At 42.3% G+C, this 22481-nt stretch overlaps 1 protein-coding gene across 1 annotated transcript; it reads left to right on the top strand.

Annotated features, from left to right (window-relative positions):
• The first annotated feature begins 126 nt into the window (after nucleotides 1–126).
• Nucleotides 127–21807, top strand: C2H1orf198 (chromosome 2 C1orf198 homolog). The gene is made up of 4 exons (XM_086877834.1): nucleotides 127–605; nucleotides 7946–7996; nucleotides 16891–17442; nucleotides 19361–21807. The coding sequence occupies exons 1-4, from the start codon at nucleotides 258–260 to the stop codon at nucleotides 19415–19417; spliced, it is 1008 nt and encodes a 335-aa protein (XP_086733960.1). The 5' UTR covers nucleotides 127–257; the 3' UTR covers nucleotides 19418–21807.
• Nucleotides 21808–22481: the final 674 nt, after the last annotated feature.

Here is a 22481-nt window from a genome sequence, read left to right as displayed (position 1 = left end):
GCCCGGGAGGCGGCGTCCCCGCTCCCCTCGCTGTCTCCGGGCCGAGGCGGCGGGAGCAGGGCCGGCTCCCCGCGGCGGGAGCGGCGGGCGGGGGCTGCCGGGGCTGGGCGTGCGGGGGGCGGGCAGCGCGGCCGCCCGGCTTTATAGGGAGCGAGGGAGGCGGCGTCTGCGGGAGGGGAGCGGAGGAGGCGGATCTCTTCCCGTTCCCATCCCCGATCCCGCCGTGCGAGTGCGGGGCTGGCGGCGGCGGGGTGGCCATGGCCTCCATGGCGGCGGCGATCGCCGCCTCCCGCACGGCGGTGATGAACGGGAACCGGCCGCTGGACGAGCGGGAGCGCAAGCGGTTCAGCTACTTCTCCTCGCTGAGCCCCATGGCGCGCAAGATCATGGCGGAGAAGGAGCGGATCCGCGAGCGCTACGGGCCCGAGTGGGAGCGGCTGCCGCCCCGCCAGCAGGACGAGATCATCGACAAGTGCCTGGTGGAGCCGCACGTCCAGGCCCGCTACGCCGCGCACCGCGGCACCTCCCGCCCGCCCGCGCCGCCCCCCTCCTACCCCAGCCTGCGCCTCAACACCGGGCAGAAGGTGGTGCGCTTCGGAGACGAGGTACCGGCGCGGCGGGACGCGGGGAAGGGGAAGGGGTGCCGGCGGGGTCCGGGCGGGAGCGGCGCTCCCCATCCCCGGCACCGCCGCACGGGCGGGGCGCGGCGGCCGCCGCCTCCCCCGGGCTGCGGTGCCGGCGGAGCTGGGCTGGCGCTGGGCTGGCCGGGATCGCGGGCACCGCAGCCGGGCCGGCCGCCCCGGTGATGAGCTCGGTGCCTTTCCCCGCTCCCTGTGTGTGCCGGAGGGCGGGATGTTCGCCGCGCCCCGGGCGCGGGGTCACGCCGTAGGAGCTGGGCAGGCGCCGGCAGCGATAGCGCTGGAGCGGATTTTGCAGGAAGGAGACTTGGAGAAGACGGCGGTCTCCGTTCCCCCGACGGCGGGGCACGACCGTGGCTGGCGCTGGACATGGTCCCCTTGCTGAAAACGGGCTGTAGGGAATGTTTACACTGAATTAAATCTCTTCCTTTTCGTTTCTAGTTTTAGACACGGTTAAAAATACAACACGGAAAACATTCCAGCTCTTGGCATGTTTGACACCTTAAAAAAATGCAGCCTGTTCCATGTCATATGCCAGGAAAAACAAGGGTGTGGAAAGATAGATGGCAAAAAGTATGGATTTTGAACCTGCTGAGAGTCATCTATCCAGTGGTGAAGCGTGGCAGCCGTTCTGGAAATGCACAGTAAAAGAGTACCTGGTCTGGAACAGCGGGTCGTGTTACAGTGTGTGAGCCCTTGAAGAGGAAGGTCTAAGAACACTTGAGGAGACCTGACAGTGCTCTTCAGACACTATGCTTCTTATTCAGTGTATTGATTCCTTTTGTTCTCTATTCTTTTACCTTTCTATTCTATTCTTTTAGTCTCGTATGATTACAGAGTTGGTTTCTTTCACTCTGTCCATATAATAACTTTAAGTGACCTGTTGTTAATTATGTGGCTTCTACCAGGAAAAAAAAATAAAAATCTGCTTCCACACTTGTAATCATCAATCCAATTTAAAGAGAGCAGTGCTACTTTTAGCCTCCTCTCCAATATCCCTTGCAATGGGATTTCTAAGAAGCATCTGGGGTGCGCTGATACTGGGCACCATAGTTCCCAACCAGCTTTGTGCCAGGAGAGACTGCCTGTGTTTCCCCTGTCAGGAAAGTGTGATGCTGTGCTGGACACGCATCGTATCTAAAGCTAGAGAGCATAGGATGTAGCTCAGTTTTGCCTAGTTCGTGATACCTAAAATTCTAGATAGGTACTTGATAGTAATGGCCAAAAGGAGGTATAGGAGGATGCATGACGACAAATTTGGTTGTGCAAGCAGCCTTTGAAAAGAAACTTAAATCTTAAGTTAGTTGCGAAAGAATTCAAAGAGTATGGAAAATAAATACGTTCAGTTTTCCTGGCCTCGGAGAGCTCTGCTGTGCTTTCTGCTTTGGATTATGTGGATCTAGAAGGAAAGCAAGCATGTTGTAGGCTGTTGCGCTGCACTGTATGGAAATAATAATTTCCTAAAGCATCTAGAGAGTCCATCTGAAACTGGGCAAATTGTTTTCTTTTCCCTCTTCTCCCCAAATACAGTTACACTATGTACAACGTTAGGGTTTCTGTAGCCATTAACCAAAGAAGGCATGGTTCGTCCAAATACTTGATACAAAGTGTTTAATTTTGGAAGCACTGCCTCAACTGACTTTCTCTTTGACTTCTAAGCAGAAGTTAATATAAATTGTTTCTCTGAAGAAAAGAGATTCCACTCATTTTGGCATTCGCCATTTCCATTTTAGTTCTTCCAACTGTACTACTGAACCTTGGAGCCTTTCCTGGCTCTTCATCTGATAGCTTCCTCTCCCCTGGCTCCCTTGCTGGCATTTGACCTGATTGCTGGACATTTGCCCTGGCTGACAAATTGTTCCTCCTTGTCTTGCTGTAGCAGAGCCTCTGCCGCCGGTCTCTTGCCAGTTCAGCTTCCCGGGCTTGCGAACGCTTGGCCTGCAGAGCTCTGCTACCTCTGTGTCCCGGTCAGACGGCTCAGGGAGCTGTGCCCCTGCCCCTCTGAGAGACTCAGCTGCTGCACCCAGCACTCGCTCAGGACAATTGGGTTGGTCCTGGCTGCTCTCCCTGGCATTGGTGTGCGGTATCCTCTGGCAAGGAAAGGAAACGGAGAGTAGCCCGCATGCCTCAGAATCACTTGTGGATGTTGCAGCGCTTTCAGTGATAGTGTTTTGGTCTGATGATGTTCTTGCAGATATACCCGCTCCAAAAGTTTCATGTTTCCAGCCGCGGCTCATCTTCCCTGTTAACTGATGTTGAAATCTGTAGCGATCTACCTGTGCTTGCTTAAGCATGGAAATTTGATCTCTTTCACCTCATGTTCTTTGGAGGACTTGGTAGAAAGCAAACCAAGGACAAATACTGAGGATACTGATTTACTGGTCCGGGCCTCTCACTGTTTCAGTCCCATTTTCATGCACATGACCATTATGATGAGGTGGTCCAGAGACTATCCGTAGTGGTCTTGTATCTGTGGACAGTTGTTTCCCTCTTTCTCACCCCCACTATTTCCTGTATATCCCTTCTAATGCCAAATTTATCTCCTGAATTCATAGCCCAGGACTGTAAGTCCTCAAACTATAAACATCTCTTGCGTTTTCAGAACACCTTTGAGTATGTTTGCTGTGTGGGAAGGGTGTTACAGAAAATAGACGCGCAGTAACAGGACCGTGGCATCCTGTAGCTGTGATCAGTCATTTTATAATGCTAGAGCACCGCAGCACCATGTGTGACTCTTAGCAAATGCCCAGTTACTGCTCCTTCTCTTCCATCTTATCCTCATTGCAGCATCACCAGCCATGGAGTTGGCAGCAGAAGCCCTGCAGGCACTGTGAGCACAGTTCCAAAAGAGAATCAGGCTAGCAGGGTTGTTTCGCGCCCCTGTGAAATAGGTTTTGTCCTGTTGGCTGAAGATTGACTTGCTGTCATCGCACATGAGCCCAGCACATGAATTTGTTTGCTGCTTCACCATCATTTTCTGTGTCTAGACAGCCCAGGCCTCCTGACCGAGGGCTTTTGGATGCTACAACAGAGCTTCCTCTTTCCAACAACCCCCCAGTTGCAGGCATTTATCATTTCTTCATTCTAATGCCCATAGCGGTAGAAATGAAGGTTAACTGAGCAGAGAGAAATCTGGAAATACAAGCTGAGATTGAGCATGAATGTAGTATAGATTATTTTTTATTGTTTTTGAAATATGCCATAAACCATGGGGGGAATAGGTGGAAAACCAGCAGTACGTGAGAGGCTACCACCCTTTGCCAGCTGTAGTGACCAACCTTTGATAATGAAGCTGATTTGGTGTCAGTTGATGCCACTGGGTTCTCTCTGGCTCAGAACTGTCAGAAAGATAGTTTAAATATTCAATTTGCAGCAAGTTATGGCTGTTCTCTTAATGCCATCCCTCTTGATTCATAAGCATGTGACATATACATGGAGTCAAGGTATGATTTTTCCTGTTTTTTTCTTTTTTTTTCTTTGAATGGATATTCAGTATTTGAGCAGTAAAAGAGTTGGATATGAAATAACTAAACTCTTCATTGGAAAAAATGCCTTATGCTTTAGGAAGTGGTAAACATTTTATGTGGAGGAAGGACAGGTAAGAGAGTTTGGTTAGCTTCATTCATTGTGTTTGAAGAGGGAAGCTTGACTTACCTGCCTTCAGGCAGAGATTCTATTTGTTTTGCTTAGCCTTAAGAACTTTGGCACCAAGCAAAGAATCAACCCTTTTACCTCCCTACTTAAAATTGCTTTAAAGCAACAAATAATCAATATAGCAAAAACTTAGAAGTTGGGCCTGTTAGAGATTTGTGCTTTTTAAACACCTGAAAATGAAAGGCAGCTTTTGAGTGCAGTAAAGCCTCAATAACCAGCAAGTTCTGTTCTAATAACACTTCTGAGAAGCATTTATTGGTGGGTTTGTGTCTTGCCCAGCTACTGTCAGCTGTGCTGAACAATGCTCGTGTCAGATAGACAGGCATGCTTCTTCCAGTGTCTTCCATTTTTAAATTCAGATGTGGTTTTGCAGCAAGCTGCCTACATATAGCAAATGTAATTTGTGATTCTTTTTTATATATTTTGCAGCTGGTTGTTGAAGTCAAGTGTATGACCAGATTTTTGCCTCTCTTTCTCACTCGTCTTTTTCAGCTTTGAAATATGTTGCATGAGGCCCCATTTCTTACAAATAGGTTGTTTTTTTTTTAACCCTGGTGAACAAAAGTTTATTTATTTGCCTCCTTTCTGGAAGAAGGCATTGTTGTGTGCTGAAAACAAAAGCTGATCAGATATGGATTTTTTCCTAATCTGTGCTGATGAGAAATAGCCTTGAAGCCTTTTTCTCCAGAATTTCCAGTCATAATTCACTTTTTTAATTATTGAAATAGTTGATTCTTTTACTCCCAGTTTCTTCAAGCATGTAAGAACTTGTTTATTCTACAAAAAACCAAAGTTACTTCTCGTATTTTATTGGTGATAAACGTGAATCAGGGAGTTTAAATAGAGCAACAGAGTTCAACAGTTTCCTGTCTTTTCACTTGGTCCTCTGCATGTTCTCTGTGTGAAGACACATGAGGTGGAGGCCACAAACTTCCTTCCCTTCCCTGACAATGGGCAAAACTTGTCAACTGTCTCCTTCATCCTAGCCCCAGGTACTTCAAGTAACCAAAGACATCCATTGCTTGAAGGTTTGTATCCTCCAACCATGTCTTATCCTATTTTATTCTTTGCTGTATCCCATGGAAGATGTTTTGAATGTGGACAGAGCTCCTCAGAGATACAATGAACCATACTTTTAAGAAAAAAAAATAAAATAAAATATCCTTTTCTTTTAGGGAACTGCTGCCTAACAAGTGTCCGCTACTTGCATCTTATATAATCTATGAAACTCTTAGATTCTGTCTCTGACCAGAATTTTTGACAACTGTTACCAAAACCAATTAATTCCAGGAGCCTTTTGCTTGCCTGTGCTGGAGGTCAAGGTTACAAACTGCAGTGCCAGCAAGGGCAGTGATGGTTGAGAAGACATCAGCTTCTATGAAGTGGGAGGCTGACTTGCTCTGTCCTGCAGGGAATGATGTATCCTGCTGCATGACAGCCTCATACCTTCACTCTGCCTACCCCACGCTGCTTTTTTATCCCTCTGTGGTCGGCCTTTTGTTGTCAGGGCTTGCTCACAGCAGCGGTGTCATCGCTGAGTTGAAGGTGTGTGAGGGAGCATTGGGTAAAAGGGTGTCCCTCCTGGTGCTGTCTTCTCTTGCCTCAAATACAGCAAAATAAAGAACTGGATGTCTTGGAGGATGAACTTGGCTCACTCCCAAGTTAAAAACTGTCCCCAGCTGGTTTGCTTGTCCTGTAAATGGAAAGAAGACAGAGCTTCCTTTAAACTCTTTAGAAAAAAACCCGCTGGCAGCTATGGCTACACATCTGGAGCTTTAAGGTGCTGTGGCTGCACGTAGCAGTGTTACAGAGTTCTCCGGACTTCACCTTCGTCTTTTGCTGCTGGTGGAAGTCAAGCCTTGATTTATCCAGACCCCATGCAGACAGAAGTGTTCTATTCCTGCCTTATGTGTGAGACTCATTCCAATGGTCAGGTTCTCCCATCTCTCTTCCCTTCTGTGCCGTGATTCCTCTCTCATGCATGCTTCAGAAATGAAGTGCCAACTCCATTTCAGAGGCAAAGGATTTTGTCCTAGAAGGAGTTTGAAATAATTAGACCCACCTGCTGTGAGGCATCACACATTGAGTGGTGTGGCATTCCCATGCAGGCAGCAGCACACCACAGTGCAAATGCTGATAGATTACTAAGAAGCAGGCTTTTGCTCTCTTTTATCCTTTAAATGTTAAAACATCTGAGACTCTCTTTCCTGGATTGAGAGAACCTGTATTACATGTGTGTTCTTGGCAAAAGTTCCCTCTACCAGATTTCCTTTTGGCCACAATATGTGATCAAGCAGAGCCCAGGCCTTTCCTCTTAGATGAGCTCTATCAGCCCAGTTCTTTTTAAGAGCATGGGATCACCCTCATGTATACCACAAATACCTTGCTGCTAGAAACCCTATATTTCACAGATGAGTAATAGTTGGAGTATGACATGTTTTTATGTTGAGGAGATGGTTTTAGACACTTCTAACCGTAATCTCATAGCTCTTGGCCATAAAAATCTGCCTATGGTTAAATAAGAGAGGGCAGATCAGGAGAATGTTATCAGATGTCTGAGAAATATATTCCTAGAAAGGCAGAGACCAGAAATAAGAAGAAGAAAACAGCCACAGTGAAATGCGGGGTTCTCATGTTGTGTTAGAACATGGCTGAGTTCTATTATTCCCTGAACAGCAGGAGTGTGAAAATCGTGCATGGTTAATCCTGGCCTTTCCCTTTCCATACGGTGTTCCCACTCCTTCTTTCCCTGTTGTGCTGCGGTGTCCACAAGCAGTGACCCGCTCAGCAGGGAGGGTGCAGCACACTATCTCTGCCCATGGGACCTTCCAATGTACCAATGAGTCCCAGCCATGACTGGAAATAGAAATGCAATCATGTTGCTGTAATTCTTCAACAAATGTGAACAACAATCATTTTTCAAATTATTTTCCACCCTTTCTTTTTTCAGTGTGGGCCGCATGTATTTGTGGAGGGCACGCCATGTATGAGGAGATTGTTTAAATGTCTCAGTTTGGGATTATTTTCAGAATTGCAGCTTCTTAGAAGAACGGATTTCGGGTTTTGTGCTGTGGATGCCGTGTGGCTCCTTCAACACCAGTGAATGTTTATTTCAGAGCAGCCGTCACCGACGTGGCGCGATGATGTGTCCTGTTGGGGCTGGATCCAGCTGTGGCTTGGCCCAGTGGCCGTGCCAGCTGCTTCACTGCCCCACGACTGCCTGGTTGTGCACGTTCTCTTGGGTCTCCCAAAGGGAGGAAATGGGGCTTCATTCCCCTGAGGCCCCTTTTCCTTTTGTTGTCTCTGTCCCTGTGTGTTGCTAGTGGCTACCAAAGAAATACCTAGTAAAAAACTGGAAATATAATACATTTTAAAGCTATTTGTGGAAAAACCATTTCAGGAGATCTAGACCAGGTAAAACCTTCATATATTTTGTAGATTAAATTGGTATAGTATTGATAACCTTCCCCTCAGAGGACCTGCTTTCAGTCAGTCTTAAAATTAAATCTTTAAGCAGTGCTTTTACTTTTTAGTCAGTTCTGTAGCAGTGGTTGTTATAGTTCCAGCAGTGTAACATAATGTCATCTGTGTGATGCTTCTGAGAAGATGAAGCTGCTTTTCTGAGCTTTAGTCATTCTTGAATTTTATTTCAGGACATAACTTGGCAAGATGAACACTCAGCTCCGTTCTCCTGGGAAACGAAGGTAAATAAACAGCATTTTTATTTTTAATGTTGGTTTGTCATCTTATACTGTTCCTTCTGCATTTATTGTCTTCATTTTGATACTTCATAGATTAATGTCACCTTTATTCTATGCAAGCTGTATAAAGTGACCATCCTGGAAATTAAACAGGACTGGTATGCTTTGATTTACATCAGGAGAAACACAAAATGTGCTTCATGAACTGATGTTCTGGCTTTGAGTGCAGATATAAAACCAATTCACTACAAATTGTTTGATTATTTGTTGCAAACTTTTTAACCAACTCCCCATGTTTAGTAAGACCAGTGTCTCAGATACTCTATAAACATAGATGCATTTCACTTTTGAAGTCAGGAGTAAAGCAGCTATTAAATGGTGTGAGAAAGGTGCAGGTACCTCATAACTTCATTGTATTCTTTCTGAAACCTGTCTTAGGACAAATGCAGTGAAACTTGTTAACCTAGGGCCATGCTAGAAGCATTATGCTATTTCCTCTCCAAAAGGCACCTTAAAAAAATAACATATTTTTCTGTTGTGGGTTGGTTTGGGGTTTCTTTTACACCTCACTTTATCTTTAGTATTTTGTTAAAGTATTATTTATGATGGGATTCTCATATGGCTAACACAGAGCCAGAGTTCTCCATCTTTCTGTACCTGCAGTGTGAGGAAACACAGTTGTGCCTTATGTGTGGTAGTAGGAAATCAAGTTTAGTTCTTCTTTTTGGAGAAATTCTGGGAGCAAAACCACAGCTCATTGTTCTTCTCAACTGGGTATGGCAGGCATGTCAATTTAATCACACATTTCAGACTTTGTGTTTTCTGCCCTTATCTGCCAGAGAAAGCTGCTACTGCCCTGTTCCCTATTTCTTTCTCTTTTTTTTTTTTTTTTCTTTTGCCCTTGAACTATGTAGATAATCATGTACGACCTTATGAATATAATCTTAGCCTAATGCAGAGTAATTATTTGGAAATGCCAGTGAATTCTAAATTAATCCAGTTGACCTGAGACTTAGCCCTCCCTGCTCAAGGTCACTGCCTGTAGCTGCAACCCATCTGTGCTTTGCAGAAGCTGATTAACCTATAACTTGATGTGACTCTTGGGTCCTGGCAGCCTGCAGTGCTGCAGTTTAAGAGAAACCAATGCCATAAAATTTCATTTGCCTTAAAACTCCCTTAAAAGCTGTGATGGTTCAGGAGCCAGTGGAGGATTTCCTGCAGTGGAAGCCTGGTCACTCAGGCAAGCCCTTCTGTCTTTCAGGACCCTTAGGAGAAGCAGACACTGGCTTTTAGTATAATGTTGGAGAAGTTTTTAACATGGATATACTTGGGTGAATCTGCCAGGAAAGGAAAAAATGCCAGAAAAGTGTTGACCTCATTGACAGTAGGGTGAAATAAATAATATGTTGGAGACAGCAGTGTTGTGTCTCAGTCCAAACACAAAACCTCAGGTTTGGGAATGTGGCAGCCTTAATCGTATTTTTGAGCTCTGTCTTGATAAGGTTTTGTAAGTTCTGAATATTTGAACTTCCTAGAGATGTGCTGCTTCATATAATGCACTGACTAGTGATCTATGATGATACATCAGCAACCTGAGTGGATTTTCTCTTTAATTGGTAGTTCTCTTTTCTTTTTAATGCTTGTATGTCTACTGAAGTGTTTGCTAGTGAAGCTCTTGCTTTGTGCTTATACTTTGATCTTCCCTAACCAGTATTTTTATGAGGAAATACTGGAAGGCAATTTTTAATGAGCTCCCAGCTGAAGAAAAGGTAGCCTTACTCAAGTGGTCCCACGTGAGGAAACCTGAATGAGCTCTTGAAGGAGGATGTGTTGTAATGCATTGTTCAGTGTCCTGTGAGCCAGATCCTGTTCCCACTGTTATTTAAGGCTGTCGGGCTCTTTCCATTCCATGAGCTCTACCCAGGATGGGTTGTTCTTTCCACAACACTCTTCTCCCTGATCTCCCTTTAATGCAGAGCTTTTTTGTTTGGTTTGGGGTTTTAGCATGTTATTGCCTGAATGTGCATGAATATGCTCTGGCTTACCTGAGGAAGGGAACGTGGCTTTTGCAGAGCAGAAGTAGAGATGTAAATCAATGTAAATCAGTAAAACCAATGGGCTTTTTTTTGTTTTGGTTTTTTTTTCCAAACACTGAGACACAGAAAAATAAAGCCGGGAAATGAGTATTTTCTGTAACTAACATGAAGGAAACTGAGAAGGTAGTGAGAAGTGTAGAGAAGAGGGGAGGGCATGTATTCTCCCAGGCTGGAGGCTCCCAGCTGTAACAGTGATGCCAGTGGGGATTCTAGTTGACGAGACATGGACAAATTTTTATCACTGTAGCTAGTGCCATGGATTCCCTACTTCCATGGCAGTCAGACTTACCCAGAGAACAGTGTATTGAATTACTGTCATTTTGTGCAGGACATTGTTGAAGGGCTTGATAAAGTTCACTTGTGTCACAAGTGAACTTTCCGTGTTCTCATTTTAAACACAAATGTGTGATATGACTGCAGTCGTTCATATCACAACAAACACTTCCATTAATATCTCAACTATTTTTAGATGAGTATTTCTTGTCTCACCTTTTTATTTTTAAATCCTCAGGCAAGGCAAACAAAGTAGAACTACCATGTAAATAGCTGAGATAGCTGTTAGACTGTATCTAAAATAATATTTTTAGTAGATAACAATAGCACTTCTCAGAAGGAAAACTTGGGAAACTGCGAGTTCTCTTGGCACTGCAAATGGGCTGACATTTTAAAAGTAAAGATTGAATTGAAGGGAGTGATTTGGTTCATGGGTGGAGCCCTCATGGACATAACATGGCTTGAAATGTGGGTTACATTTTCAACTGGAACTCTAGCCAGGTTTATGAATTCAGGGCATTCTATTTATGGTTTCAGGTTTACGTGAGATGAAAGATGACATTTTGGCTGAGTTTAGCCTTTGAGGTTTCTTGGTTTATTTGAAGTAAAAATTCAGTGAAACTCAGCACAGACCTCAAGATATAAATGGAAAACAAGAATCATGCCTGAACTTGGAAATAAAATTTCTTTGCAACTCTTCTTGAACTCAGAACTTTATGGGTTTTGTGGTTTTAGATTTTTTGGGGGAGTGGGTTAATTAATTTAGTAATGGGGAGAAAATATTTAATTTTGCCACCTAAGTTAACACATGGAATGCACTGTGCAGCATGGCAGTAAATTGAAATTTACTTCCAATTCATGCTATTAACGAAAATGGGTTTTATTCCAATTGTTTGAAATTGACACATGCATATCTAAAGATTTATTTTTCTTGATACAGGTAGAATAGTTGCTGACTCTCTTCTATTTTCAACAGGCCCTCAGGTATTTGTTGAAAAGAGAAGCCTCTGAGGTGTGTTTAAAATAAACAAACCAAAAAAAAAAAAAAAGCAAAATGAGGAAGCAACAAGCTTCAATCCTTTCAGTAATCTAGTTGCTGCCTCCCTGTCTGAATTCCCTAATTATATTGCTACAGAAATGATCTAATCCTAGCAATATTTTAGGAAGAAAATAGCTATGTTCCACTTGTAATAAACATGCTTTCCCAACTGTTTCCTTTATCTGAAATTGAGGCAGTCTTCAGTATCCTTCTTTGTACAAGCCCTAGTTGGTGTTTTGTTTTAAATAGGAAAACAGTGGCAGAAGAGAATCTTTTTCCTTCCTTCCTTAGCAGCATGATATTATAATTGTTTGTTACAAGCTATAATTTGGTGTGATTATTTTTAACAAGCTGGCATAAATGGCAGCGCTTCCTTGGAAGGAGAGTGATCTCTGAGCTTTTGAGATTAGCCCTTCCCTTTTTGATTTAGGCTACATATGTTTAAAACACAGTGCTGTAAAACTTCTGTTGACTATTAGTTCTCGAGCAAAAAAGACCAAACCCACATTGTGGTAATAGAAACTGTGTTCAAGGTTTATTTTGTTCTGTATGGCCAAGTGTAAGGATTCAGTTACCTGCATCAATTTTTGTTGGTTTTGATCAAAAAACCAGGCACTGTCAGTACAAGCTTACTCAAGCTAGCCAGTAACAGTGGCAGACTGGATTGAGTTCATATCAGCAGAGTACAGAATGGAATTTCCTCCAAAGGTCCATTCTATATAACTTTGGCACTGCCTTTCTCTATGGACTAAAATTACTTAGATTGGTTTTGAGTGCTTTGCTCTATTTTTTGCCCTTGCAATTTGCCTCTGCTGACCTAAGGGTTTCTTTCTGACTTTGGAAAGATCCTGAAAACACCCACGGTGTGCACAGGAAACAAATCAAATACTGCAGCTACTTTGGGCCCTATATTTATTTTGGTTTTGTCCATTCAGCAAAGCAAAGTTATCTTCTAAATCCTTTAAAGTTGGCTTTCTCTACCCCTGCATTTATCAGGCTGTGCTTAAAACAAGTTGCTTTTGACAGTGTTTCTGTAGTCTTTGTCTCAACAATTTGGATTTTTCATCCTGCCAAGCAAAACAATTTGTTTTGGCTGTATTTGCGTGACTGCTTAGTAAAATACTACACATTCCTGATGAGTGAATAAGATGCTTTAAAAGTTCCTGGGTTCTTTGTGGTCATCTTGTTTTTAATATGCACTTATGAACTGAGACCTGATTTCATACAGTATTATTAAATCATGATAGTCTCAGTGTCTGGTGCCTCTCAGCATACATTGTTTCCCACGAGTGTTTACAGCCACTGTTACAATTTAGTGGATTATTGCTGCCTTGAGACTGAAGTTTGGTCTAAATTTTTTAATCCGGTGAACAAAATTCCTAAATACCTTCATATGGTCTTTTTAAGGAAAAATGGATATGCAACCTCCTAAAACCTGCAATTTATAATATTATTTATATTTATGATACAGAAAAATGATCAAGACAGGACATTCTTTATTTAAACCCTTGCAGTGGTTTGGGACCAGAGGGATAAGACTGAAAAGAACACAGACTTCTAGGTTTGCTTTACCTCAAAATACTTCTTTGTGCATGCTTTCAAATGCACTCTCTTCTCCCTCTCTCTTAATGTGTTGAGCAAGACTTACTCATGCAATATCTTCAAAATACTGCTGCTGTTAATAGCTTTTATTTGAATTCCAATAATTTCTAGAAATTACAGTTGGGACTGTACTAGTCTGTCTGTAAACTCTTGAGACTTTCTGGGCTGAACAATTCCCAGAAATACGATTTGGACAGATGGTAGGAAAAATATTTTTATTTTATTCCTCAGACGGGGAATTATATGTACAGAAACTGCAGCTCGTGTAAAGTAATACAAAATCAATGAAAGCAGCGGAGAACTGAAACCCTCTCTCTAGAATCCCAAACTGTTCCTGAAAGACAATTCCCTTTTGACCATGAAATCACACCCCACTGTTCAGTGTTTGCCTCCCCGGGGTGGCAGCTGGTGGAGTGTCACCAGTGCAGTTCTGCTTCTGAGTGCCGCTCACAGCAGCTCTGCCCCAGCCGGGGGAAGGCAAACCTTTACAGGTGAGCTGCTCCCCTGAGTTTGGCTGGGGCCAGGAGAGATATGCATCAAGATCTTCTCATGGCTGGCAAACCTAAAAGAAAAGGACATTTTTTGGTGGGAGGGGGAAGTTGCTGTCTTTTAAATATCGTTTCCTTCCTTCTGCTGACGCAACCAATTGCCAATTTGCAATCTGATGTAAGAAACTGAGGGCAGAACTCTAATTAAAATCACATTTGTAGTGTCTAGTGACTCATTAGAGTGTACAGTACTACTCATTACTTAGATGTCAGTATAGGGTGTTTCACACATGGGCCTTTTCCATCTCTGAAATTATCTTCCTACTTAGACTGCTGCTCTGTTGTTTGGTTTGTTTTTTCCTTGCGGGGGAGGGTGTTTTATTGCCAGTTTTTTGACAGGAAAGATATTGCCTATTAATCATTTTCTTTCGTCAGCTACATTTCTGAGGGGTTTAGATGTGTTAAATAACCCCAGAAGTTAAATAGAAGCATTATATATTTCAGGGAAAGCAGAATATCTTGTGACTGGTCCGCAGAAGTTCTTGGCTTCTGGAATTAAATGCTAGAAGCAGAATTATCCGTGTGACCTCTCGGAGCTGTATTTACATCATGCTGAGACACGGTGCTTTCAGAACCTGTCGGGGTAGTCTTGTCTTCTTTGCCTTCCTTGTGGGAGAGTGAAAACTCCTGGAGAAGTGTTTTCACTTGGATTATTCTGTGTCGAGCTGTTTGATCTCCAGAGCATACCGTGAGACAGATATGCAGTCTCAAATGTCAGGTGGTCCTGTCTTCTGAAATGGGTGCACCCCGTGGTCTCTGCACAAAAGGGCAAAGAGGACATCCTCTCCAGAACATGTATCCATGAGCAGGTTGGAAAGGTACAACTGCCTGAAGTGCTGCTGCAGCGCCACGCTCTTCTCTACGCTAGGAGCGATGTGCCACTTCCAAACCGCACCTCTGAGCGGATATTTTGACCCATAAAAAAGAACAGAAAATATCACCACAGTCAGTGGCTTTAGCTCCACAGCCTAAGAACATCTCAGAAGGCCTGGCTTTGCTTGTCTGGCTGGCTGCTGTTGAAATGCAGAGCCATCTTGGTTTACTTTTTCTAATTTTTGTTTTAACAGACCCATACTTCCCTTCCATTGGTGTTTTTCCTTGATTTTATTTCCAACACTGTTGTGGTGGACCTGGGGGCTGTGATGGCCACTCTGCACTCTGGGCACTGATCTCCCCTCTCCCTTGGGCTGGGGGGTGAAGGAATCATTCTGCTGGAAGTGACTGCTGCTGTGATGGCCTTTAGCTACTGTCATCCCCAGTGTGAGCCCCGGGACAGGCTATTCAGAAGATAGCAGACTGCTGCAGGACAAAAAGCAGCATTGATTTAATTCCTACATGACTTAAATCTTCCAAGATGGCTTTTTTTTTTTTTTTTAACCTGTCTTTGATTTTTAGAATCTGGCTTTTGTTTTTTCCTCTTGGCTACTGGGGAATTGCAGGTCTATTTTGTGTTGTGTTGTGGGTTTTTTTAAGCTGGGATTTTTATCAGTTCTAAAGTCTTAAAGCATCTTAACTCCAGGGTGGTAAATCACTATTCAGTAGTGCTGCCAAATGAGCTTAGAGAAATAAATCCCTATATTTTAATATAGGGAATGGCAGTCACTGTAAATAATCCTCAACACCATTGCATCTCTGGTTTGTTTATGCAAAATTTATCTACGGATAAATGTCCTGCTCTTAATTTTACGTCACGACTTGTTTAATGAAAATAAATCAGAGCACTAAGGATTTTCCTCATATTTTTTTTGCAGGCAGGGTGGGGTGTTGACTTGTTTGGTAAGACTTGCGTGTATCCTTGCACTCACCTTATTCTAGCTGAGCTATAATTACTTGCAGCTTGTTTATGTTCTGCATCTTTTGATAGCACAGTATATTCTCCATGAGAACACAGAGCTTGGTGCTTTCCTGCCTACAGCCTTGGAAAAATGATGCATCTAATTCTTTAGAAAGGTCAGATCTAAGTCCATGAATCAAATTATGTGTAGTCAGCTGCTGACTGTTTAAAAAAATTGTTTTATAAATAATCAGTTGCTGGGTTAACAGTTGTTCTTTGATGAAAAGTTTCTGAATATTAACTACCAGGCGTGTGAGTCCTGCTAGATCTGGAGTCCCTTTGAACTTAACGTGCACAATAATGTAGGACTCAAGATCAAACACTTCAGTGAAAATGATATGCAACTAGGACTTGTTTTAGACACTAGCCCTTAGATGCTATTGCAGTTTTATTCAAGAAAGGCTAGGCAATGAAGTAAAATGGTGGAAAAACACACCAGTTTGTAATGAACTTCCAAAGTATCTTTTAACCATTTGTAGCAAAAGCTACAAGTCCTCTGAGTTTTTTCCAAGCCCAGAAGACCCATGATGACAACAGCACAGCTTTAATAGTAAAGGCAATTTTTTCTTCCTTGCATTATTTGTTCCTTTTTACAAACATGAGTCTGTGTATTAGGTTGTTCTTTCCTGGCACTTATGCTTACATGTTTCTCAGAGGGTAATAAGGCTTAACTTTTATTAGCCTGAAGAGTGTCTAGCTAGTTGAGAATAATTTTACTGAAGTGGAGGTAAGTAAAACAATCATTTTGAAGTGCTGTTCATTTTTTCTGTGACTTGTAAGATTTTGTTTCATGCATTAACTGTGGTCACTTGCTTCCTTGGCCCTGTGTTACCTGTCAGAAATGGGTACAGCTATCTCTGCACTGCAGGTGAAAACAAACCAGGGCTCTGGAATAGGTAGAACTATTCCAGGAATAGGAATAGGAACTAATAGGAAGAACTGGTCCTGCTGGAGTTATTTCTCTTCCTTCAGAGGGGCATTAGAATCATAAAATGACTTACCTACACATACCCATTACATCTAATCCTTTATCTTGGAAGTAGATGCACCAGTAGCCAACTATTTCAAAGACTGTAATGGAAGATTGCCTTTTGAGCTACAGTCTGAAGTTTTTTTGCTTAAAATTTTCATGTAAAACATCTCTTTCAAAAGGCATCAGCAGCTGTTGTAATGTTTTAGTGCCGCTATTCTAATGTTTCAGGGCTGTGCATGCTGTGCCTTAGATGGCACTGAGTAACTCCAATACAATTGCTTTCTCTGTCTCCTCTGCAACAGGTCTGGGACTTTTATGTTTGCTTGCAGTTCAGACTTTTAAAAATCATTATTTTTATGGGACTACAAAGATAGACATTTATGGAGAGATTAAATGAGCTTTGCTGTGGTGTCTGTTGTCTGAGAGCTGTCTTGCAGTGGGCTGAGGTGTTACCTGTATGCACCAGGGTCAGAAAGTCAAAACTGTATCTGTGTGAAGGGCTTTGAAATACTGCTTTTCTGTTCCTGTACAGAGTCAGATGGAGTTCAGCATTGCATCTCTCTCCATACAAGAGCAAAGTGGTGCCCAGCTGCAGAACGAACAGAGGCAGCCTGTCAAAGCAGCACCTGGTGCCCAAGCCCCTAAGTCTTCTCAGGCCAATAAGACCCCTGGCTCTGATGGGTTGATACCATCCAGAAAGGAAGAGGAGTCGTCCTTCTGGAAGATAAACGCGGAGCGCTCGAAGTTTGAAGGAGACAAGTCTGAGTTCCAGTCCCTGACCCCCAGCCAGATCAAGTCCATGGAGAAAGGAGAGAAGCCCCTTCCCTCTTTTTACAGACAAGAGTCTGCTCCAAAGGAGACGACCAAAGCTGAGAAGCCCAGCATAACTAAACCAGAGAAGTCTGTCACCCCCAGCCTACCTTCTGTATCTCTGGAATGGGAGAAACCTCGACCCACTCAACTCCCTACTACTTCTCTAGATGACTTCTTTCTTCCTGATCCACCACAGGATCTGGCATCTTCTAGGACAAACAAGGAAGATACTGATGGTACTATACTTACAGACCCACAAATGCCTGGACAGGTGAGTACTGCTCTACCCACTGTCCTTATGTTTAAAACCTGTAGAGCGCATTAAAATCTGGCAGGGCCACTCTGGAAGATTAGGGACTCCAAAAAGCACTAAGCCATGGCTCAGCTTGATGGCTTTTTGTCTTTCAGTTGTGAAGTAGTCTATTTAACCTGTTATTTAACAGTCTGTTTAACATGTTAACCTCAATTAAGTGCTTTTTAACACATGGGATATAGGCACAATTTAAATCTAACACAAGAAATGTTGACAAGGCACCAAGTAGCTAATTGACAGCAAGCTACCTAGCAAGTTGCTGTATCAAAAGAGGCTGTGGGGTTTGGGGTTTATTTGTTTGGGGTTTTTTTTGGTTTTTTTTAAAGCAAAACACTTAATGGAAAGAATAAGCTTTTTAACTTGAAAAGTAGGTGAACTACGGTCTAGCATACTTTCTTGGTACACACAGCATAGTGGTGACTGGTGAACTAGTTCTCAGCTGTTCCAAGCAGTAGCCTGACAGCCACTTCCCAGTGCTTTGTCCCAGGCAGCTGTGCTGCTTTCAAATGTGTTTTCTCTTAAAGTCCAAAATAGAAATAGAACGAGTTTCCAGAATTAGCCTTCTCGATGTTTTTTTAAATGAAAAAACCCAAACAACCCAACAACAAAAAATAACCTTAAGCAGCTCAATAACCAATTGAAGCTATTTTAAAAAGCAGATGCTGATCTGTGAGAAAAGAAAGGGAACAGCAGGATATGATACAGAGAGGGAAAAAAAAGAAAGAGATCAAAAGCTTGAAAACTGTGAAGTAGAGGAGTGGTACTTCAAGCAGAGCTGTGCAGTTCTGTTTGAAATCTGTGGTGTCACTCTGGCAATAGCCTGACACGTTACTGTACACCTTCAGCATATCACAGAGCTTTATCTCTACCATGTTTTCCCAGCTGTGATTGTTTGAATTCTAAACATGATGATGTAAAGTCAGAAAGATGCAGGCTGAGGTAACTGGTGTCAAGAGAAGTAAGTGGCAGCACTTAGGAGAGAACAATACTTAAACCACTCCGGTATTTGAAGCCCTGTGTTTAGTTATCACTTTCTGAAGCTGAGGGAAAATGCTTTGTGAGCTGTCTAGCTACGATTTGTGAATATGGTAGCCCTTTAATTTGAGTTAAATGCTTTATCCTGTTTTCTTACAAATTAACAGTTTCAACTCCTTTGTGAATGTTTTCAAGATAACTGAAATAGTTTGAGAAGCCTGTTGTTTCTCTCTGTGGAGAAACAACCCTCCCATGTCAAAATGAGAACAGAGGAACAGAGAAAAACTTTGTGTATGATAAGAATTTTCTTCCTTTCTTCTTTTCTGGATTATCTTCCCTGTCCTGGGAAGCCATGCTCTAGGAGGAGAATCCAGAGACTCAGCTTTGCTTCTTGAATACTCTTCCTAAACACTAAAATCATCCTAAATGACGTGGCTAACACATGAGCATGTTGTGGATAGCCTAGTAAATAACTTGTCATCAAAGTTTAATCTGTGTAGTTTTCTGGAAACAACTGGCTCTAATTGCAACAGACAATCTGTTGAATTAATGATGCTTGCCTTCTGTGTTTGCTTCATTCTCTGCAATTCCCACTGTAGTCTAAAAAATTGATCTTCAGGAATTTTTTCCATTAGGAAAAAGCCCCACCATTTTGCCTGCAGACCACATGAATAATTTTATTTTTATCTGGAATTGCCTTTTTGGACATTGTGAGTATTTTTCCATGTCACATCTAGCATTTTATGGTGTAGGTTCTTAGGTATCCTAGAGCATGGTAAAGACCTTGAAATATTATCAGGCAACATTTTAAGCTTTATCTTTTAGATAGGCAGTCAAATGTTGAGTTTGTAATACCATAACAACTATACCTTATTTCCTTTTTTTTCTTTTCACCTTGCAGACTAGTACAAGCAATGTTATCTTGAAGACTGGCTTTGATTTTCTAGACAACTGGTAAAAGATACTTCAAAACAGATCAAACCAATTTTGGGGAAGGAGTGGAATACCTTTCTCCTTGTATGTTAATTTACTAGCATTTGTGTCTTTTTCTAGAAGTAACTTTCAAAACTCTTAAATGTTGCCTTTGTATAAACTTTTGTAATACCGTATGCGTTTTTGTTTTTTTTTAAACAGTGATAGAAGTGTGGTTTCATTTGGATATTTTTTTAATATCTGTTAAAATTTTTAGTAGCTACTGTATTGAGAGGATGGAGGAAGTTACTGTACACATGTTAAAGAAACAGAAATGAGAGTCTCTGTATCCTGGAAATGGAACCTACAGGACCAGGTTGCTGTTTTCAGGGGAAACCTGGCTAGCATGGCTTGTAAGAAATAGTGTTGCACGTGCAGTGGTTCCAACCATGCTTCAGATAGCTGGCAAAAAACAGTATGAAAAGCAAGCATCAAGAATTGCATTGATTTGTAGATTTTGTTTAGTTTGAAAGTATCTCTTGTACCACTTACTGAAGACACTTCTGAAGAAGGCAAAGGCATTGCCAAAATGATGGATCCAGAAAAGCACTGTGTTTGTACCCTACAAATCTGCTAAAATAACTTAAGAATGTTAGAAAAATGACATGGGGAAATGATGTTTCTGGTCTTTGGATTGAAGACTTGGGGGTGGGTAGAAGGGAGTGGGACAACACCTAATGAATTGGAGAAATTCTTCAGGGAACACAATTTCACTGCCTCCTTACTAGAGCATAACTCTTCATAATGCCAGTGCTGGAACTACAGCACTGAGAATTTCTGGAGTGTAGATCACCTTTGTGTCAGTAAACCACTATGTTTATGGGAGGTCCCAGCAGTGTGAGACTCTTTGGTTTTTTAAGCAGCTTGTCGTCTCAAGGACTCATCAACTTTGGTGCTTTTTCCTCCTTGTGGGTTCATCCTCTTTAGTGTTCAACATCTGGGTTACATTTATTCCTAAGGTGCAGAGAGGCATCTCAAGGTGGCCCTCGGCAGTGTTGCCTCCAGTTCTGCTTTTGAATGATCTTTGGTGTTTAAAATGTAGAGAACAAGAGTAGCTGTCGTTTGGATCTGTTGTCTCTGAAATGCAGCATGATTTACACACTGATTCTCACTGTGTTTACCTCACCTTGAAGCCTTAATTCCCCTACGCACAGCCAGTGACTGGTCTGCTCCAATGCCAAAGGTTCGACTTCTCCCTTTACCTCAGCAATAGTCCCATTGCATTTGTTTGGGGTACAAGGCAAAACACAGGGCTCTAGTGGGTCCCAGACAAGGCTGTAAGAAGGTCACCATCTCCTAAGCCATAGTTGTGCTAGGCTTCTCATGGATTAGCACTAGACATTTGGTTCAGTGCCAGGGGCATTTAAACGTGCAGAATTGGATGCGGCAGAATTTTTTTCTGCTTGTTACAGGAAGAGTTTGCAATGTCCTGGAAGAATCCTTGCCTCTAATGGGTGTGCTGCTTGCTCTGAACGAGCAGAGTATGCTGATAGAGCATTAAAATTTACTTGTTGGGCAAGGAAAATGCTGTTAGCATATCCCCCCACTCTTGCTCCCACACCCCACCGAAAAAAAGAAAGAAAAAAAAAAGAAAAAGAACTACCGAGGCCAAAACCTCCACCTTTTCTAGTGTTTTCTCAAGAGGTTCCTTAGCTAAACAGTAAAACTGCCACAAAGTAGAAGTCATTGCATAGCATACCCTTATGTATAGGCTTCTGAAAGCTTCTTTACATTCTTCTTGAGATGTACAAACTCCTTTAGTTCATGGATATTGTCTCTGTGTTCAGCAGTTCAGAAAATATTTGTTGTTACCATCCTGGACACTTTACCACTGTTTTTTTCCTTTGTAGCATTTGCTACAAGCATCCAGAATTAATACAGCTTAGAACACAAATTCTTTAGGTGTGTGATTAATACTGACTTGCACCTTCCTTTTAAGGCTAAGAAATGTTAATCTTGGGGTGTACAGTTACCAGTGAATCTGATTTTCTGTACATTCAGCTGCTGAAAAGTAGTAAATCCAAAATGAAGATGCACATTCTAATCTTATTCTGATTTGTGGAGATCTGAAAACAAAGTCTCCTACTGTCAAGGAGCATTACTTTAAATCTCTGGTAATACCTTAAAGCTTCTTAGGGAAGAACCTGGGCTGCCTGTCTCTTCCATCGGCTAACAACCCTAATACACATTGGGACCAGCTGGTAGAACATGCTGCAGAACTTTTTACTTATCCTGGTAGGTTTTTCCTGTGCTTTGACAAGAGTTGATGCTCCTTCTTTCTTGAATATGTTTTTATTAAACATTCTTACAAAAACGAAATTGTATTTGGTCACATTTTATATTAACAATGTTTTAATAAAGTCACTTTAAATAGAACTGTCAAGGTTTTTGTGCTGCTTTGTATGTTGTTCTTAATACTCTGTTTTCCTCGGTGCCATTGGAGTTGTTTGGGGCATCTTGAATCTGCCTGAGAGACAGCCAAGAATGATTTGATCCAGAATTTAGAAACCAAATTTTTTAGATCAGAAAAAAAAATAAAATAGCTTCAGCTATTTTACACGCTTCAGCTGATTTTTCAAGCCTTTAAGTGAATCTGTTTGGGGAGGTATCCTTGCTTTATCATTTCATCTGGCAGCTGGGGACAGAATGAGATTTGGGAAAGACTAAAATCTATTTGTACTTCACTGTAATAGACTTAAGCCTAACACACACACACACACTCTCTCACCAGTATCTCCAGGTAATCCAAAGCAATATCCAGATCATTATTGCAGAAGCAATTTGAAAACTGCATGATGTGGTTTAGCCCCAGCTGTCAATTAAACACCACACAGCTGTTCCTTCACTTCACCCAAGCAGGATGGGGAGAGAATGGGTTATGGGTGGGCTTTAAAAAAAAACATCTCACAAAAGGGAGGATGCCAGCAGAGACCACTGGCTAGTCTCACTTCCTGCCTTTTGTCATATGCATCAAGTTCCCTAAGTGTAAGAGAATCAAATGTGCAGTTACAGGGATAGTTTTTCCTTCTGCATGCTCACATTTACTTCTT

This window comes from Cyanistes caeruleus, chromosome 2, assembly GCF_971803275.1.
Source record: "Cyanistes caeruleus chromosome 2, bCyaCae1.hap1.1, whole genome shotgun sequence".
Classification (NCBI taxonomy): Eukaryota; Metazoa; Chordata; class Aves; order Passeriformes; family Paridae; genus Cyanistes; species Cyanistes caeruleus.
This window is presented reverse-complemented; position numbering and strand designations above follow the sequence as displayed.